The sequence below is a fragment of the Borostomias antarcticus genome, assembly GCF_949987555.1.
Source record: "Borostomias antarcticus genome assembly, chromosome: 28".
In the NCBI taxonomy this organism is placed as follows: Eukaryota; Metazoa; Chordata; class Actinopteri; order Stomiiformes; family Stomiidae; genus Borostomias; species Borostomias antarcticus.
Window position 1 is genome coordinate 2,798,883 of NC_140261.1, and position 19,282 is coordinate 2,818,164.

General features: G+C 47.3%; 1 protein-coding gene across 1 annotated transcript; it reads right to left on the reverse strand.

The window, feature by feature from the left end:
- Positions 1-2,717: 2,717 nt before the first annotated feature.
- On the reverse strand, positions 2,718-18,749 carry ccdc69 (coiled-coil domain containing 69). Its single transcript, XM_084459570.1, has 13 exons — positions 18,445-18,749; positions 18,194-18,346; positions 16,529-16,711; positions 15,741-15,894; positions 13,731-13,933; positions 8,665-8,725; positions 7,244-7,425; positions 6,098-6,185; positions 5,607-5,680; positions 5,238-5,339; positions 4,904-5,023; positions 3,488-3,585; positions 2,718-2,919 (listed from the first exon to the last, which is right to left on the reverse strand). Exons 1-13 carry the CDS (start codon positions 18,538-18,540, stop codon positions 2,751-2,753), a joined length of 1,683 nt encoding a protein of 560 aa, XP_084315696.1. The 5' UTR covers positions 18,541-18,749; the 3' UTR covers positions 2,718-2,750.
- Positions 18,750-19,282: the final 533 nt, after the last annotated feature.

Below are 19,282 nucleotides of genomic sequence, written 5' to 3' on the forward strand. Positions count from 1 at the left end.
GTCTGACCCACCGTTAGCAGGTATTGTCCTGACTTGTCAAACATCCATTGACACAGTGATCCTTTTACATCCGCTCAGCGCTTCCAGAACAAGACACCCATGGTGGGGGCGGGGGGGGGGGCGTTTCTCCTCCCCATGGACAGGGTCTGACCGGGGGGCTGCAAGGCTAACTTCACCAATCAATATGTCCAATCATCTCACCCTTTCTGTGTGTTCCTGGTCAGGCTCTGGCACGGTAAATGTGTTTATTACACAGGTCAGATGAGTGAGAATGTGAACTTGATTGACACTTTTCCGCTGTATTAAGAGAACTCAGCTGCTGTGTTTCTTAAAAAAAAAAAAAGTGAAGATGGAAATGATATCAACCTCTCATCATCACCGTGTAAAGGTGTGACTGAAAAACACTATCATATGCTGCCCCCTAGTGGACACAAAGGTGAAGTACAAGCGGTATGGGTACAGAATGTCTGATGCTCCCTCACACTCACACCCATTAAAGACTCCAACACACATCCAGTTACATGTTCATGTCTTTATTCTCAGCTGAGCAAAGTGGACCAACAAAATAGAAAACAAAAAAAGAGAAACAACACACTCAACATTTCCATCATGTAAAAAGAACAAGAATGTAAATCTCTCACAATAGGACTAGTAAAATACTGATGAAAAAGTGCTAGTGCATGTGGAGAAAACGAACAGGGAAACACTGACAAGTGCTTTTGGTTCCTTGTAAAAAAAATATTCTCAACATTACTTATTAGCAAATAAACAAAAACAAAAAAAACTAAAGTATCTATACAATCTACAACCTTACATGATGATGAATATGAACCAAGACAAAATAGTTGTTGAGATTGTTTACATTTTGTATACAGTAACCATTGCTCTGACTCTCAAATATCCACTTATATAAAATCTAACAGAATTCAGCTGTAACGTGTTAACGAGTCTCACATGAAATCTACACAACATAAACGGCATAAAACACGTTTGAACGATGTCAATTCAAATCCTAAACAGTCAAACAGACATGTGCACTGTTAACTTGCTCAGTGGTATAGTAGATTTGAGGGTTGAAAGGCTCTATGACATTTGGCATTGTAATGTTAAAGGGGCAGTGTGCTATTTTGGACATTGAGCCCTATTTGTGGTCTGTCTGCCATGAACCTGAAACAGAGACCATCATTTTAACGATCATTCCAATATTGAGCTAACTGCAGCTGCTATGCAGGTTCTCACTGGGCTTCAATGGAAGTCAATGGGACACTTGTAAATGTGTTGGAACAACTATGATGAATGGGCTTATCTGAAACGAGTAACTGTAGTATTACTGTAGCAGACTCAATGTGCTCTGCTGTGAAATGTATCACAATCTGAATATTTTTACATGTTTGACTGGAACGACCAGTGAAATGATGGTCTGTGTTTCAGGTCCATAGTAGACAGACCACAAATAGGGCTCAATGTCCAAAATAGCGCACTACCCCTTTAATGTGGGCAGTTAAGGTAAGGTGGGAAGGTTAGTCTGTGTGTGTCGTAGCCAACCCTTACTGCTCGTTTGTCCAGTAGCTAGCTCAGCTGGTCCAGTAGCTAGCTCAGCTGGTCCAGTAGCTAGCTCAGCTGGTCCAGTAGCTAGCTCAGCTGGTCCAGTTAGCCACGGGGTCCGGTCACTGTCCAGTACTGCTGGGTTAGTCCAGTAGACTGTTGGTGCTGTTTTGGACAGATGTTTCTGCTGGTATGGAGTGGCCAACAGCTGAATCAGCTGGTCCTGGTACTGTCCAGTCTAGTCGAGCAGGTGGTAGTCAGCTGAATCAGCTGGTCCTGGTACTGTCCAGTCTAGTTGGGTCAGCTGGTACAAATTGAAAGACCAGTATCACTGGCTCCTGGGTTGGTGTTGCTGTGTGGAGAACTATACTGGGTCCTCTGGTGCAGAGCCTGGTCCGGTGGTGTCATCTGGTACAGAGAGCTGGCTGTGCAGGTCCGGTGTGGGGGGGTCACCTGGTCCGGTGTGGGGGGGGTCATCTGGTCTGGTGTGGGGGGGGTCATCTGGTCTGGTGTGGGGGGGTCATCTGGTCCGGTGTGGGGGGGGTCATCTGGTCTGGTGTGGGGGGGTCATCTGGTCTGGTGTGGGGGGGTCATCTGGTCTGGTGTGGGGGGGTCATCTGGTCTGGTGTGGGGGGGTCATCTGGTCCGGTGTGGGGGGGTCATCTGGTCCGGTGTGGGGGGGGTCATCTGGTCTGGTGTGGGGGGGTCATCTGGTCTGGTGTGGGGGGGTCATCTGGTCCGGTGTGGGGGGGTCATCTGGTCCGGTGTGGGGGAGGTCACCTGGTCCGGTGTGGGGGGGTCATCTGGTCCGGTGTGGGGGGGGTCATCTGGTCTGGTGTGGCGGGGGGTCATCTGGTCTGGTGTGGGGGGGGTCATCTGGTCCGGTGTGGGGGGGGTCATCTGGTCTGGTGTGGGGGGGGTCATCTGGTCTGGTGTGGGGGGGGGGGTCATCTGGTCCGGTGTGGGGGGGGTCATCTGGTCCGGTGTGGGGGGGTCATCTGGTCTGGTGTGGGGGGGGTCATCTGGTCTTGTGTGGGGGGGGTCATCTGGTCTGGTGTGGGGGAGGTCACCTGGTCCGGTGTGGGGGGGTCACCTGGTCCGGTGTGGGGGGGTCATCTGGTCTGGTGTGGGGGAGGTCACCTGGTCCGGTGTGGGGGGGTCATCTGGTCCGGTGTGGGGGGGTCTCCTGGTCTGGTGTGGGGGGGTCATCTGGGGGCGATCTCCGGCAGCATGGCGGGCAGGTGGAGGGGGGGGCGGGAGTCGCGCTCCTTCAGCTTAAACAGCAGCTGGTCTTTCTCCTGGCCGAGCCTCTGGCTGAGCTGGGACAGCCTCTCTAGCGCCCCCTGCTGCTGCCGCTGCTCGCTGGACAGCTGCCTGCGGGGGAAGAGAGCCAGAACACAGCGGTCAGCCGTGACCGGGCTTCTACAGGCCAGAACACCAACGCTCCCTCGGCTCGGCCCGGCGTGGAGGAGGGAGAGACGTCAGGGAGGGAGGGAGGGAGGGAGAGACGTCAGGGAGAGGGAGAGACGTCAGGGAGGGAGGGAGGGAGGGAGAGACGTCGGGGAGGGAGGGAGAGACGTCAGGGAGGGAGGGAGGGAGGGAGAGACGTCAGGGAGAGGGAGAGACGTCAGGGAGGGAGGGAGGGAGGGAGGGAGGGAGAGACGTCAGGGAGAGGGAGAGACGTCAGGGAGGGAGGGAGGGAGGGAGAGACGTCAGGGAGAGGGAGAGACGTCAGGGAGGGAGGGAGGGAGGGAGGGAGAGACGTCAGGGAGAGGGAGAGACGTCAGGGAGGGAGGGAGGGAGAGACATAGGTGGTCGCGTAGCATAGCTCAACGTCAGTTCACCACGGGCTTAAGTCTTACTGGCCTGTAAAAATGTATGTTAACGGTGTCTCAGGGCCGCTGAGGTGGTGTGAATGTGACTGACGAACATGTGGACCTACTGTATGAGGCTTTGATAGTTGTTGACGCGAACCCTGAGATCCTCGTTCTGTTGCAGCGCGTGTATGAGCTGGTCTTCTAAGGACAGGTTTCTCTCCACCTAGAACCAGACAAATATGAACATTAGACCAATGATGACCTTCACGGGAAAAAAGGCAAATAAACCCCGTTGGTAGAGCAGCAACATGGAGAGCCTGAGCAGGAAGAGCTGTCGTCCCATGAGACCTTCATTCTGAAAACATCTGTACACTAGTCAATGGCCATAAACAAATCATTTATTGATCCCGTTTGAATTGTGCCAAGACCATCACATATGATTCAATTTAAAAACATAAAAAATTACATAGTGGATCTACAGATCCACTAATATGTAATTTTGCAGGTGAAGAAAGTCACCGTTTGTCATAATACTGTAAAGCAGTTATTCCAGAACGAGATAAATTATTTAAAGACTATTAGTCCGGCCATGTTGAGAGTGAAAGGAGAGTTAGTCAGTTCTGGAAGAGCCGGCATGCGAGATCGGCTTTACAAGGTTTTGGTGAGTGTTAAACGAGTGTCATGTCGGCTAGCTAATATTAGCTAACTTGAGAGTTAACCGAGATTAGTAAAATGTATGTTTTAAATCGACAAACATCATATGTGATGGTCATGGCACAATTCAATCGGGATGAAGAAATAATTTTTCTCACGCCGTTCACTACCATTCATATATTTTCTGATTTAAGGTCCCATGGCGGTTTTGTCTTCCTGCTTCCTCTTAGGCACTCTGTTCCGATTACATCACCGACACATTTCCGCAACCAGACACTATTTGTCATGACGAGTGATGAGTGACGAGTGACATCAGTAGCGTGTTCTGGGATCAGTTCCCACACTTACGGGCTGCTCACACGTACTGGACGCTTTGGAAGCTTCAGCGTGGCGCTTGTGAGTGGACGGGTCTGACGCTCGCAACAACAACCAATCACATTGTCCAAAATTACTTTTTTAAGCAGTATAGCCTGTCATGTAGCCAGCACCAGCCAGCCATCTCTCAAAACAAGTCAAGAGGGGGGGTATTTTGATAAACTGATTACATATCGAGAATCTACAGTTACTTTCTCCCCTGAAAAACTGTCAACATTTCAATAAGTGACGTAGTACATTACAACAGTTGAGTAATGGCGGCGGACGAGAGGCGTGAACAACCTGTGACATCAGCGGCTCATGAATGAAGCCCATTGGCTGACGGATGCGGTAACGCTTCAAAATATGAACTTTTCTCAACTCTCAACGCAAGCTACGCGAGCAACGCGACGCAACTGAACCACAACGCAACCACAATTCCGTTGGGCAGCGCATGATGCCGCTCCATTCAGAGTGAAAGAGAAGCGTCAAAGTTGAAGCCAGGAACGTGTGAGCGCAGCGTTAGTTCCTACCAGGGCTTCCATCTGGAGCAGCTTGTTTCCTTGCTCCTGCACACGCTCAGTCTTCATCTCAATGACAAATAACAGACTCTCCTGCTCCGACTCCCAGAATGCACCAGGACTGCCATGGGCCTAAAGAGAGAAATCACAATCAGAGTGTTCGGTCTGTGTGTTATTTATAGTTCAGGACCACCAGGGTCCTGCAGCTTTTATGAGACACACACACACACACACACACACACACACACACACACACACACACACACACACACACACACACACACACACACACACACACACACACACACACACACACACACACACACACACACACACACACACACACCTGAATGTTTCTCCGCAGGTCCTTCTTGAACGTCGACTCCTCTACTCGTCTTTTGAGCTCATTGTAAACCTGGAGCTCTGAGGTCAACTCTTCCACCTTGACCTTTATCAGGGTTCACAGGGACCACAACATGTCTGACACGTCAAAGCAACACAATGGAACACTAATAATTATTATTATTATAATAATAATTATCAGGCAAAGGCCTTTTTAAAGCGGTAGGTTTTTAGGCTCCGAGCTGCCCTCAGCTGTTCCACGTCCTCCATCCCTCTACTGCACATCGCACAATTACATATCTGGACTCAAATGTGATATAATACGGCTACAGATGAGTGATGGAGTTAGAACATGAAGGAATAACGCACACACCTTCAACACCTTCTCAGCCCTCTGGTAGACCTCAGTCAACACAGCGTTCTCCTCACCGTGGATCCTGCGCACCTCTGTGGACAATCACAAACATAGCATCACACAGGTCATCTAAAGAAAACCACCCAACATCACTAGAGGTTCAGACAAGACCTCAACCCGCTCTACACCACAACACCACATTCAATTCCTGTCTAATGTGAAATATATCTATCTAACAGGATGGACTGGTAGGTCAGAGGTGTTGTATCTATCTAACAGGATGGACTGGTAGGTCAGCGCTGTTGTATCTATCTAACAGGATGGACTGGTAGGTCAGCGCTGTTGTATCTATCTAACAGGATGGACTGGTAGGTCAGAGGTGTTGTATCTATCTAACAGGATGGACTGGTAGGTCAGCGCTGTTGTATCTATCTAACAGGATGGACTGGTAGGTCAGAGGTGTTGTATCTAACAGGATGGACTGGTAGGTCAGCGCTGTTGTATCTTACCCTCCATCTTCTTCTGGTGATCCTCAGAGATGCTCTTGCTCTTCTCCTCATGGAGGAGGTTCAATTCAGTAACGGTTTCAGTCTTAACCTGGAGGAAAACATGTTGAAATGTTGGACTAAATGACAATTACGGAAGGAAGGAAGGAAGGAAGGAAGGAAGGAAGGAAGGAAGGAAGGAAGGAAGGAAGGAAGGAAGGAAGGAAGGAAGGAAGGAAGGAAGGCACACACAACAAACTAACAAAGAATTTGCCATGTTAACAACCAGGCGCAATGGCCACCACCCAAGTAAAATAAACATATTTTCACATAAATCAATGCCTTTCTTTTCCCCTTTACAGAACAGATATGAGAATGCCAAATCCGCCTTATAAACAGGGCTAGCTTTACTGGCAGCAGAGGGCCAAGACATGCCAGAGCACTTCAACATCATCACAACATACGAGCATAAAGAGTAAGTCCTGTTCCCAAGCCCTGCTGTAATGGAAACGCATGCCTTGTTTATTATCAGTGACAGATGCACAATATATGACTGGACATAATCATTAGTCAGGGGTTAGCCTTGAACCAAGCCGCTATCCTGGCCGAACGTGAAGCTACACAGAACGACTCGTCTCCAGTCACAGAACGACTCGTCTCCAGTCACAGGCCATCAGGGAGGTCTTGGAAAGGGCAAGGACTTAGTATTTTTCTATTATTAAAGAACATTGTTTGGGATACATGTCCATTCTGAACAGTCCATAGCGACTGACAATTTCATCTTCATGCTGATGACACCATTCTGTATTGTGTTGCTGACTCAATGTTCATATAGCTACAGTATAGAAAACTTTCTTTGAATATTTTTCAAGATGCCCTTGTTTCTTTAAAGCTAGTTCTTAATGAGCACAAAACCAAATTCATGTTCTCTAAGGTAAAATATTTTGACTTTTGATAGTCTGCGCATAGGGTTAGGCCACACAGGGTTAGGCCACACAGAGCCTTATCACAGAGGCTCTGGACCAGGCCTCACAGCTCTCCTACCTTATCACAGAGGCTCTGGACCAGGCCTCACAGCTCTCCTACCTTATCACAGATGCTCTGGACCAGGCCTCACAGCTCTCCTACCTTATCACAGAGGCTCTGGACCAGGCCTCACAGCTCTCCTACCTTATCACAGAGGCTCTGGACCAGGCCACACAGCTCTCCGTGGGCGGAGCTCTCAATCCTCAGTAGCTCCGCCCTCTCCCAGCTCCCGCTGACGGCCAGTGTTTGCAGAACCTTCAGCTGCCAATCAGATCTCTCCAGCTGCTTCTCCACGCCCAGGAGGAGCTCATCCGATGGACCTTTACCTGCAACTCGCACACGCACACGCACACGCACACGCACACGCACACACACACACACAGTTGGTGTCAAAGTCCTGAATCAACTCCTATTAGACCCTGCTGCTCCTCCCTAGGAGCTGAGTTAATTGTATAAGCACATGTCTTAAAGCAATAAGCCAAAGACAGTCACTTCAAACCTCTTACTGAAGACACAGACACACTACAGAAGGCCACAGAAATCAGAAGTAGATCTGAATCCAGGGACTATTAATACAGTCTCTGAGTCTGCACCGACTATTAATACAGTCTCTGAGTCTGCACTGACTATTAATACCCCTAGCCTCCCGATCTGGTCCAACTGGGCTCTGGGTCAATGGAGGTGCTCCATCGGGCAGCTGGACAGGGCATGACATTCATTGGGCATGGCAAGAGCCTGGACACTCAGAGTGGGACAATGCATAAACCAATGTACTAAAGCCAAGAAAACCAATGTTATTAACCCCAACGTCATTAACCAATAAACTATGTAACATATCATCATGTGACCTGGACGCCAACGTTATTAACCAATAAACTACAGTATGTAACATATCATCTGACCTGATGTCAGATGAGGCACTTGCAAATTAAAGTGGTGAAGCAGAGAGACAAAACAACAATAAACAATGTGTCCCTGTGCAAATACGAGGGGAAGAAAGTGCATGTCTGTAAATGGACACGACTGGAAAAGGATGAGCATGGATGGACAGACCTACAGCACACCAGTGACGAGTCACAGCAAAACAACAGGGCTGCCACGCGTCATGTTCTCTTCCTTCCTTCTCTTCCTTCAACATGTCATACAGCCACATCTAACCACTCACCACCACCTCCATCTACAGATACAACATCTAACCACTCACCACCACCTCCATCTACAGATACAACATCTAACCACTCACCACCACCTCCATCTACAGATACAACATCTAACCACTCACCACCACCTCCATCTACAGATACAACATCTAACCACTCACCACCACCTCCATCTACAGATACATCTAACCACTCACCACCACCTCCATCTACAGATACATCTAACCACTCACCACCACCTCCATCTACAGACCATCTAACCACTCACCACCACCTCCATCTACAGACCATCTAACCACTCACCACCACCTCCATCTATAGACCATCTAACCACTCACCACCTCCATCTATAGACCGTCTAACCACTCACCACCACCTCCATCTATAGACCATCTAACCACTCACCACCACCTCCATCTTCAGCTTCCTTCACACACTTCTCTCCCTGCTTGACTTTGGTCTTCTTCTGAAACAGGAGAAAGGATACAGAGAGAGAGTAAACCAGAGGGAAAGAGATGGGGGAGAGAGAGAGAGAGAGAGAGAGAGAGAGAGAGAGAGAGAGTTAAGAAGGGTGTGTGTGTGTGTGTGTGTGTGTGTGTGAGAGAAAGAATGAGAGTCTTATCAGAGCCTTGGTAGTGATCAACAGCATTAAGGCTCACAGAGTCGGGCGTACTGTGAGTGGACCGGACCCGCGCGGCCTGTCCACAGTCCTTTGAGCTTCCATAGAGCGTACAGTACCACTGCGTACCAATGTCCTACCAGTTTACAGTTGACTGTGTAGCATTCACTTCACTCAGGCCCCATCCACACGTACACAGTGTTTGGTCACTGAAAACTGATCTTTTTGAGATCTCCTTCCAAGGTGGAGATCAGTAAAACTGATCTTCCGGGACTCCTTTGCGTGCCATTCTCTAGCGCATGAGCCAGGAGCAGTCTGAGCCCAACAATGACGGCTATATACAGGACTCTTTATATCTGGTCCATGTTGCTAAGCTTGAATAATGCTTTAGAAATCAACCAGGCTTTACTCCACCACTACACCGCCCATAGGAGGAGAATAAATATACTACAGCAAATAGTTTTTATTCCACCTCTCTGTAATGTTGCGAGGTCCAAAGTAGGACTACGCTGCAAACGTGGCTTCTGGACCAGGCCCGGCAGAACTAGCGCTTCTGGACCAGGCCCGGCAGAACTAGCGCTTCTGGACCAGGCCCGGCAGAACTAGCGCTTCTGGACCAGGCCCGGCAGAACTAGTTGATGGTGGGACCATTTCCAAAGTGGCACTGTAAATGCTGAAGAATGAAAGGAACATTTTCGGATGTCAAGAGCATCACTCGTATCTTTGTAAGCCTTTTTATCTCTGTCCTTTTCCTTGTGGTGTGGACGGTGATATTTTCTAAAACACTGTTGGTGTGGACGCTGTTTTTACGGGGGGGGGGGGTAAATATCTATATATGTTGGTGTGGACGTGGCCTCAGTGTGTAGCATTCACTGTTTTAGAACTCTTCAGCGTAGCATTTACTTTTCTAGAGCTCTCAGTGGACAGAACGTCCCAGAGACGTGATAGAATGTCCACTCGGACAAGCAGCGTTTTCATGCGTCTACAGGACTTAACGTGGAAGGTTTTACATTTTTAACCATCATGAGAAATATTTGGTCACGGTAAGTCTACAAAAAGTTGAAAGGTTTTCCAAAACGTGCCAAATGTGACAGCTTTTTACGAGGAGAAAGAAGTCTGTACTTGAATAATAAAATCACAAGCTAACCCAAAACTGCGTGGGAAAACGCACAGAAGATATCTGATCTGGGTCTGCAAAACACCAGCTGACATGAATAGACCAGGGAAATGAAGAGCTGTGGTGTGGGCTCTTGAAAGAAAATAAACATCCATAAACACCATTCACGTGATATTTTCCATCTATTGAACATCAAAGGCACTTGGATGGTGACATTTAACTTGACATTTAACTCCTCCACTTAGGATTTGAAATTATATAACTGAAATAAGGTTAAGTGCTCATTGATATCTCAGAACAGTTACAAAATACAATGTACTATTCTGCACTGGATGGTGACAAATGTAGGTAGATATGCTTTAGAAGAGATTGGTTGGTAGGCATTTATTTTCCCTGAAACAGCATTGTTTTATTGTCACATCAAGCGATGAACATTTCCAATGAATATATTCAGAAATACACTATTGTGAGGAAAACAGGCGTCTAAATATTACTACATGTACCTGTGATAACATGTTGCCTTGGCTACACACTGCCAGAGGTGACATTGACAGTTCCCTTGAACACGCACCAATGCAAATAAAACACATCAATCCAATAGGAAACAGCTTTGAAGACACATTTCAAAATACTTTTGGTGCCCTGAAAATGTACTCTTATTAAAACACCACCACCAACAACAACAATAACAACAGCAGCAACAACAACAACAACAACACAGTTCATTCACTAAAACTAAAACTGACAGTATGAACTTATCTAATTTCAAATCCAAGTGGTGTTCAGGGTAGCTGAATGAATCCAGGCTGCGTGTTTCTGCCCTCTCTTCAAACCGGGCCTCATAGTTCACACTTCCCCAGCTGCCCTCGCCAGCCAGCCAGACAGATGGTTAGGGGATCTCTGCACAAGTTGCTTTACATCTGCTAACCGGTCACCAAATAAAATTGTGTATTAACTGACTTTAAACTCGTATTGTGTTTATCAAGCAAAGCCGATGCTGATGAATCAACTGACTAGGCCTGTAACTCTGTGAAAGTATCGCTGTGTAGGAAATATATGATGCACTGCCAGAGAAAAGGGTAGGCTACTGTACCGTTTAAACTAAATGATCAAGTCACTGTATCTCCGTGTCTATGTGGTCCATCATTTTGGGGTGCGACACTGTACCAGTGTGTTAGTTCAACCAACTGCACAACTACAATACATTTAGTTGCGTAGGCACGTCGCTTGAACCCACACTGCAGACACACTTTACAAGAAAACATGAATGAATTGATTTCAAACTGACAGGATGTTGGTAGGCCCACGGTTACATCACATCAAACACTGCCAGTTGTGATCGGCACCATATGGCATTGCGATACCGTTTAAATGCGATTTGACATAGAAAAAGACTATCAATTACCCTAAAATATAGTGTTACGTGCTGTGGCGTGGGAATAGGAAACAACTCGATTGGAAACAGATGTGCTGGTATCAATCAAAAGTGGGTGAAACAATTGATAACGTTGCACAGTAACTTTGGCAGTCAACCATAGCCTATATTTGAGTAAAATCACCCTTACATGATTTATAAAGTTAATTTACTGAATCATCACGATCGTGATTCGTGACTGAGCAGGTTTCCATACGACAATGGCAGCTAGAAAAACAACTCATGATTTGCTTGCTAATTAACTCCATTTAACTGTAATGCTTTGTCGGATAGCCTACAATCAAAATTGAACACAGACTACAGTAGATACCTTTCTTTTGCAAAAAATGGCCACACACCTTGCTGTGGCTGCAACCCATGCCTGGTTCCGTCCTCTCCTCCACCCTCCGTCAACTTTCAAACTCTCAACTCTCTGGAAACTCGTCTTAAAAGCTGGGCGGCTCTTTCACAATCCGAACTCGGCGGGTGTGCACGAAGTCGATTTCGCAACAGCTTGGACCGACTCAAGAAACAGCACGTTGTAAATACGATAGTATGTGGATCAAAAGAAGCGCACTGTGCGCAAAATGTAGACACGCCCAACGCTCCAAAAGTTTTTATTTTACCGTAATATATAAAGAACATCCGCCACTTTCAGACCAAACCAAAGCAATGTCAGGCATGATGTCATCTGATCACACAGGCTGATTTCATAATAGGCTGCATGTTTTAAATCCAATATCAGCACCAATTTAATCAGGTATGAAACATTGTGATCTCCGCATGAATACAAAACAATAAACAATGTTTCTATTTCTTGATCAAGCATGATCCAAGGTTATAGATACACGCTTGTTGAAGCTCTGAATAGCCTTCGAATACTTGCATTCAATACTGTATAGAGGCTTTATTATATCCTTTTGCATATTTACTGTTCAAACCACTGAGGAACGTGTATAAATCGTTCAGAGGGGTGGATACTAGACCGTAGGAGGTGTTCCAGTCTTGCTCCTGAGAGCCATATATAACTCAGAATGCTAAAACTCACAGAGTTAATCTAACAACATCTTACTCATTATCAACCAAAAGCTGGTACTGTTTTAAACTACTCAAGCCAGCAGTGTGTTCAAGAGAACACGAGTTAATTTGAACAATGGGATATCTCATCCTGGAATGCTTGGAAGTAATATCCACAACCCGGCCATGAAACTGTGACGTTTAAAGTCTGGTGTATTCAAGGCCTTGTGGTCCAATGGCAAACTACAAAAGACAGAACAACGTTGTGTTTTCTTTGCACACGGTCAATATCGGTGGGCAGATGTTTGTTCAGGGTCACAGGGAACAGGGATGGGCGATGACAGAATGACCTGTTGGGTTAGGGTTAGGGTTAGGGTTAACTAACTCTAACCCTAACCCAGGGAACAGGGATGGGCGATGACAGAATGACCTGTTGTCCAGGAATGTGGATCTCCAGTCAGAGAATGTAAACTAGGGGCCAGTTCATCGGCGTCCCAGGAAGAGTTCCTCCGCTGGCCGATAGCATCGCATTTCTCTCAGGTGACATCATAGCTTCAAGCCAATCTACACAAAGCGCTGGAAAACAGGAACGCCTGGACAACCCAGCTGAGGAGCCCCAAGGTCTCTCCCTCTTCCTCTGGAACTCAAATGCTTGTAATTGTAAATTGAGGCCTGTGCCTCTGTTATTAAGCCTGTATACACAGTATCTCCAGCACACAGAACATTAGAGGAATCTGAAACACTTTAGTTTTGGTGAAAACCCCAAACCTATTTATAGGGTTAGCCTCTCACAATCAGACAAATAATAACTTATTTATAGAGGCGGCCTCTCTCAATCTGACCCAAAAATAAGGAACAGTTGTTGCAGTGAAATGTGTGTGAACAGAATAACTTTCCATGGGCCGGCAGCTGTGTGGGCTCAGTTACAGCGGGGCCTCCCCAGGACCCTCCCCAGGACCCTCACCCTCCCCAGGACCCTAACCCCCCCCAGGACCCTCACCCTCCCCAGGACCCTCACCCTCCCCAGGACCCTCACCCTCCCCAGGACCCTAACCCCCCCCAGGACCCTCACCCTCCCCAGGACCCTAACCCCCCCCAGGACCCTAACCCCCCCCCCCAGGACCCTCACCCTCCCCAGGACCCTCACCCCCCCCCAGGACCCTCACCCCCCCCCCCCCCCCCCAGGACCCTCACCCTCCCCAGGACCCTCACCCTCCCCAGGACCCTAACCCTCCCCAGGACCCTCACCCTCCCCAGGACCCTCACCCTCCCCAGGACCCTAACCCCCCCCCAGGCAGTCTGACTGTGACAGCGGGCCCTCCCCAGGCGGAGTTTGACTGTGACAGCGGGTCCTCCCCGGGCGGAGTCTGACTGTGACAGCAGGCCCTCCCTCCCCAGGCGGAGTCTGACTGTGACAGCGGGTCCTCCCCGGGCGGAGTCTGACTGTGACAGCGGGCCCTCCCCAGGCAGTCTGACTGTGACAGCGGGCCCTCCCCAGGCAGTCTGACTGTGACAGCGGGTCCTCCCCAGGCGGAGTCTGACTGTGACAGCGGGCCCTCCCTCCCCAGGCGGAGTCTGACTGTGACAGCAGGCCCTCCCCAGGACCCTAACCCTCCCCAGTCTAACTGTGACAGGCTGTCTGTGATGCAGCAGGGGAGCTGGATTGAGTTCATTTTTGTCTCAAAATTCTACAGAAAATAGCCCATAATGACAAAGTGAAAATTAAGCAATAAACCACGAGAGGCCGTGTGTAATAGTGATTTTATAACCGCTAGGGGGCGTTGTTAGGCACGACGCGGAGCTTCGGCACGAGAAAATATCTGGAGGAGCCGCTGTGGCTGTCCACCTCCGGCCCCTTTTCTCAGGAGAGATGAGGTTTCGTTCTCCAGTACCAAGGCTGACTCCCCCGCAGCCGGTGAAAACACGAACCCCTGCGAATGGGGGTGGTTTTGTGGCGAACTGAAGCCTGTAGCCCTGTGAGACAGTGGCTAAGACCCACGGGTGGACTGCGCATGCGCGCAAGTTCTCCACCCTTTCTGCGAGGGGACCCCGAGAAAGGGATTCCCCCGACGGGGAGATCACCAGAGGGGCAACAGCGCCCTCTATCGGCGGAATGGGGAGTCGCAGGGACTTTATAGGTTTCATTTATTTCGACAATGAACACATGGTGACCGCGAGAGGTCACAACAGCGTTCGAGTTTAAAAAAAATATATATTTATGAGAAGTAAAAACTTTTGATAACCTAAATTTGCAGCTATGGCGGTACAAATTCATCCATGGCTGCTATTGCTATGATGTCTTCTACATGACAGGGGAGTCTATGAGGTCTTTTTCATGACAGGGGAGTCTATGAGCTCTTGTTCATGACAGGGGAGTCTATGAGGTCTTGTTCATGACAGGGGAGAGTATATGAGGTCTTGTTCATGACAGGGGAATCTATGAGGTCTTGTTCATGACAGGGGAGTCTATGAGCTCTTGTTCATGACAGGAGAGTCTATTAGGTCTTAGCAGGACCGGTAGATATTGTCTTATTTTAGATATTGTCTTATGAACGAGGCTCTCGTCATGAATAAGCAAACTGTTCATGTCAAGTCACACTGGTTTTGATTTCTTTTTTATTTCAAAATCTTCTCAATTTTGAGAGCAATATAATTTACATCATATAATTTACTATGATGAGACAGTGTGTTCATGATTTGGCTGATTCCCTGGTTGTGATGACTGCGTCTTGTGTTTTAAGCAAGATTAGCATTATGCAAAATATAGCTGTTATGGCATTTTTTCTTTTGTACAGTTTGTTCTGTTCTGAGAAAGTTAAGATAAAGGCATGTAAGCAATCAAGAAAAACTGTAAGAATATACATCTCAGAATATACATCTCTAATACAACTAAGAATATACATCTGCAATAAAGAGCATCTCCAATAAAACCACCAAGTCAATACAAGCAAAGCAGCAGTGTGTGATCAACAAACAACTGGGGGAGAGGAGCTTCACATATAAAAAAATAAAAAAAAGACGTGAAACATGCTACAGTACTGGTACAGCTCTACCTCACTTCCTTATTTTATGCTACGGCTTTAATTCAATTCCTTATTTTTGGCCCATTTCTCCATTGGTGGCTTCATAAAACGAGAAGTTCCCTTAACAACACTATGAATACAGTGTTAGCCACTACCCAATACAACAATAGTCTCTTCAGCGTTAGTAGCACTATTAGCAGGCAGGTCGCTGCACATCTCCCATGGAGCATGATTGGCCCTGGAACTGTGTGACCTGTGAACCAACTATGAAAACACTCCCGGTCTAGTGACTGTTGGAGTGAAGTGAGACGGCCACTTTGAGGCATCCCAGTTCTTTCCCCATGTATCCCAGGATGCCCTGCGCCCGGTAGTTGCCGTTGGTCAGCCAAAAGGGCAGGTCGACGTCCGGCAGGTAGAAGTCAGACTGTGGGAGAGAATAGGCGCCCTGAGGAGAGAAAAGACAGAAGAAATGTCACTCCAAGACAATATACCCAAGTTCACGATATAATATACCCAAGTACACAATATAATATACCCAAGTACACAATATAATATACCCAAGTACACCATGTACTAAAAGGCTCTCTGAGAAAGAGGAAATGAACAAAACATCTTATTACCAAGCAAATGTTTTCCAAATACTACACAAACAAAACCATGAAGACATTATTTTGCCTGAAAGGCGACAATGAAACGTCAGACATAATTAAACACCATGAAGACGGTACACAATAATATAACGTAGTAATTAAACACAATGAAGAAAGTACATAATATAATGAAGGAACTTGAAATAAAAGTAGACAAATAGTTTATTTTGCTGAAGGGCTCGCTGCACAGGTGAAATATCTCAAAAGAATTTTTTTTTAAATGCAGCTCTTCTTCCAAATCAATCCAAGGGTTTGGGCACAAGTTAAAATGCCTTCATTTTACATGGCAACATGAGTTTAAAAGACCACTTTGTGACCACAGGTCTTCATCAAGGCAAGAGGAGAGAAAGATGGTCACTTGGAGGAGAGCAATGTTCTCTTTGTAGACTGATAAGACTGGCAGGTTTGAAGGCGTGGTGACGGACTCACAGCTTTGAAGGGACAGTGGCAGGGGATGCCGTAGGTGTGCAGGGGCTCGGGGCAGTCTTGTCCCGGAGGGATGACCGTGTTGAGGAGGTCACAGACGTCGGGGTAGTGACAGCTGCCGATGTTCTCCAAACACGGGACCTTCACCCAGAAACCTGCCACCTCCTTCTCCAAGGTCACATTCACCTGCCAGAGGACAAAAACACTACTATAAACATGCATGTATCATATTAATCATATTTCATATTTATTTATATAGTTTGTTTAAATATGACACAAGTCAACCAAAGTGCTTTACAAGTGACAGGTAGGACACAGAAACATGGAACAGACAACAGTTTGCACAACATGGAACAGACAACAAATTGCACAGGGTTCAGGTCAGGATGAATCGGGAAATGCTAGAGAATAAAGTTTTATGTTTATTTGAAAGCATACTGCACCCACGAGATTGTCAATCAAACAAGATTGATGTCATAAGACCAGGCTCCTATCAGACACTGCTCCCTATTAACAAGAAAGATCAAACCGTTTTATTCTCGCTCACTATAATGTCACCTGGATGGGTGTGTTATGAGTTTAAGGGTCATTCTGTGATTTCCAGGACTAAGGAAAGTCATGTAGCCACATTAGATGGAGGTGGTTGAGCAGAGGACAACAGGAAGGGTTCATCTCCCAGTGTGGCTATTATGTAGAGGCAGCGTAGGACTACATCTCCCAGTATACCAAAGGCAAAAAGAGCTGCATGCACATCCAACCTTAGTAGGCCAGGTGCTGGATCTCAGAGTACATGCGTGAGAAGAGAGGAGAGATCCGCACACTGATATCTCCCAGTTCTCTTTTTTGTAACCAGGCCAGGTCAGGCCAGGCCAGCTTACAGCCAACACACAAATATGCAAAATTTCGACCCTTAGGTCGAAGTTGCCTGATGAAGACCTAAGGGTCGAAACGTTGCGCATTTTCAATGAAGTGAATCAGGAGATATCAGTGTGTGGATCTTTCCTCTCTCCTCACGTACATCTCCCAGTATGACTGATAAGTAGCTACGCAGCGCATGACTACATCTCCCAGTATGACTGCTAAGTAGCTACGCAGCGCAGGACTACATCTCCCAGGGCCTCAGGTGCCCAACACGGTCCATGGTGGACAGAGAGAACCGGCCGGTACCTCAGGTTAGACATGGAGATGATCCTCTCAACCATGTCAGTTAAGCTGTACTAGGGCTGCGTGTAGTCAGACATTTAGTCAGTTGGCTTGATAAGACCTTTAAAATAGTCCTCTCTTTGTTTTGGGTCTTGGGTTGCGGAGATAAGGGCTCATATTCATCCCAGAGCTTGTATGTAGGTCTTGATCTGCTCATGTGATCAGCTGCTAAACCTCAGGCAAGCTGCATCCGGTTTCACCAAACTAACCTCCAACACAGCAGCAGCCCACAACCACACAACGAAACAGGAAGTGAATAGAGGCAGCTTTACATTAGTGGTAGAAATTTCAGCGGAGCAGTAAAGGGGCCAACAAAATCTGTTTCTTATTCAGTGATATTCCATCACTTAATTAGTTATTTTTAAAAACACATAACTGCAGACCTACAGAGCAGCCCGGAGCCGGGTCAATGGTCTTATCAACACAATCATAAATAAACAAAGCAGCGTGGACAGGTTGACTCACAGTGAGAGGGGAGGTCAGCTCCACCGCCGTGGCCCCAGACGCGCTGGCCCTCAGGTCCCCCGGGATGCTGATGGGGTCAGGCGACAGAGACAGGGACTTCAGGACCGCTGGGTCGTCTGGTTTACCGCAGTTCTTCCAGTCAAAGGCAAACATCTGGTCAGGGTGAAATGGTAGATACACGTTAGACTGTTATTTCTTTCACTTTGAAATGCAGCCTGTTCACCATGGTATGTTAAATACACACAACCTACCTTTGACCTGGTCTTGGACTGCACCGTGCAGCTACCTGGGGTTAGGAGAGACCCTGCGACGCACAGCGTCATTAGAAAAGACGCACAACTGCACATAGTGACAATCTGATCTGGGTGGCAGAGAAACTAGACAAGGCTATTATAGCCTATTGTTTCCAAGAACAATGGAAAAAGTAAAATGAAATTGAAAACAAAAATAAAAACTATAAAATATCTCACAGACGGCCCTGATATAAAAAAGATTAGCTGTCCACGAAGTCGGATAGGCGAGTGTTGTTCAGAGGATACTCCTGATCAAGTCATGCTTCTCCTGCTGCTTCCGCCTTCTACACGCCTCCCAGGTCGGTCACGTGACAGGGACATGAGGGTGCGGCTCTGTTCTCTGACCAGTAGATGGAGCTCTTCATCAAATCTCTCTCTTCAAAGGCCATGATCATGTTTCCACCTGCTTTGACTAGACTGTATTCATAATGTGTTTTTGAGTGTTCTGTGTATATGTGTTATGTAAAAAAAAAGAAGCTTGTCAGCTTCATTTATACTGTATAATAAAAGTTTTATACACTACTGTATAATAAAAGTTTGACCCCAGAACAGAGCCGGGCTGACCCCCAGAACAGAGCCGGGCTGACCCCCAGAACAGAGACAGGCTGACCCTAGAACAGAGCCAGGCTGACCCTAGAACAGAGCTAGACTGACCCCAGAACAGAGCCTGGCTGACCCCAGAACAGAGCCAGGCTGACCCCAGAACAGAGCCAGACTGACCCCAGAACAGAGCCAGGCTGACCCCAGAACAGAGCCAGGCTGACCCTAGAACAGAGCTAGACTGACCCCAGAACAG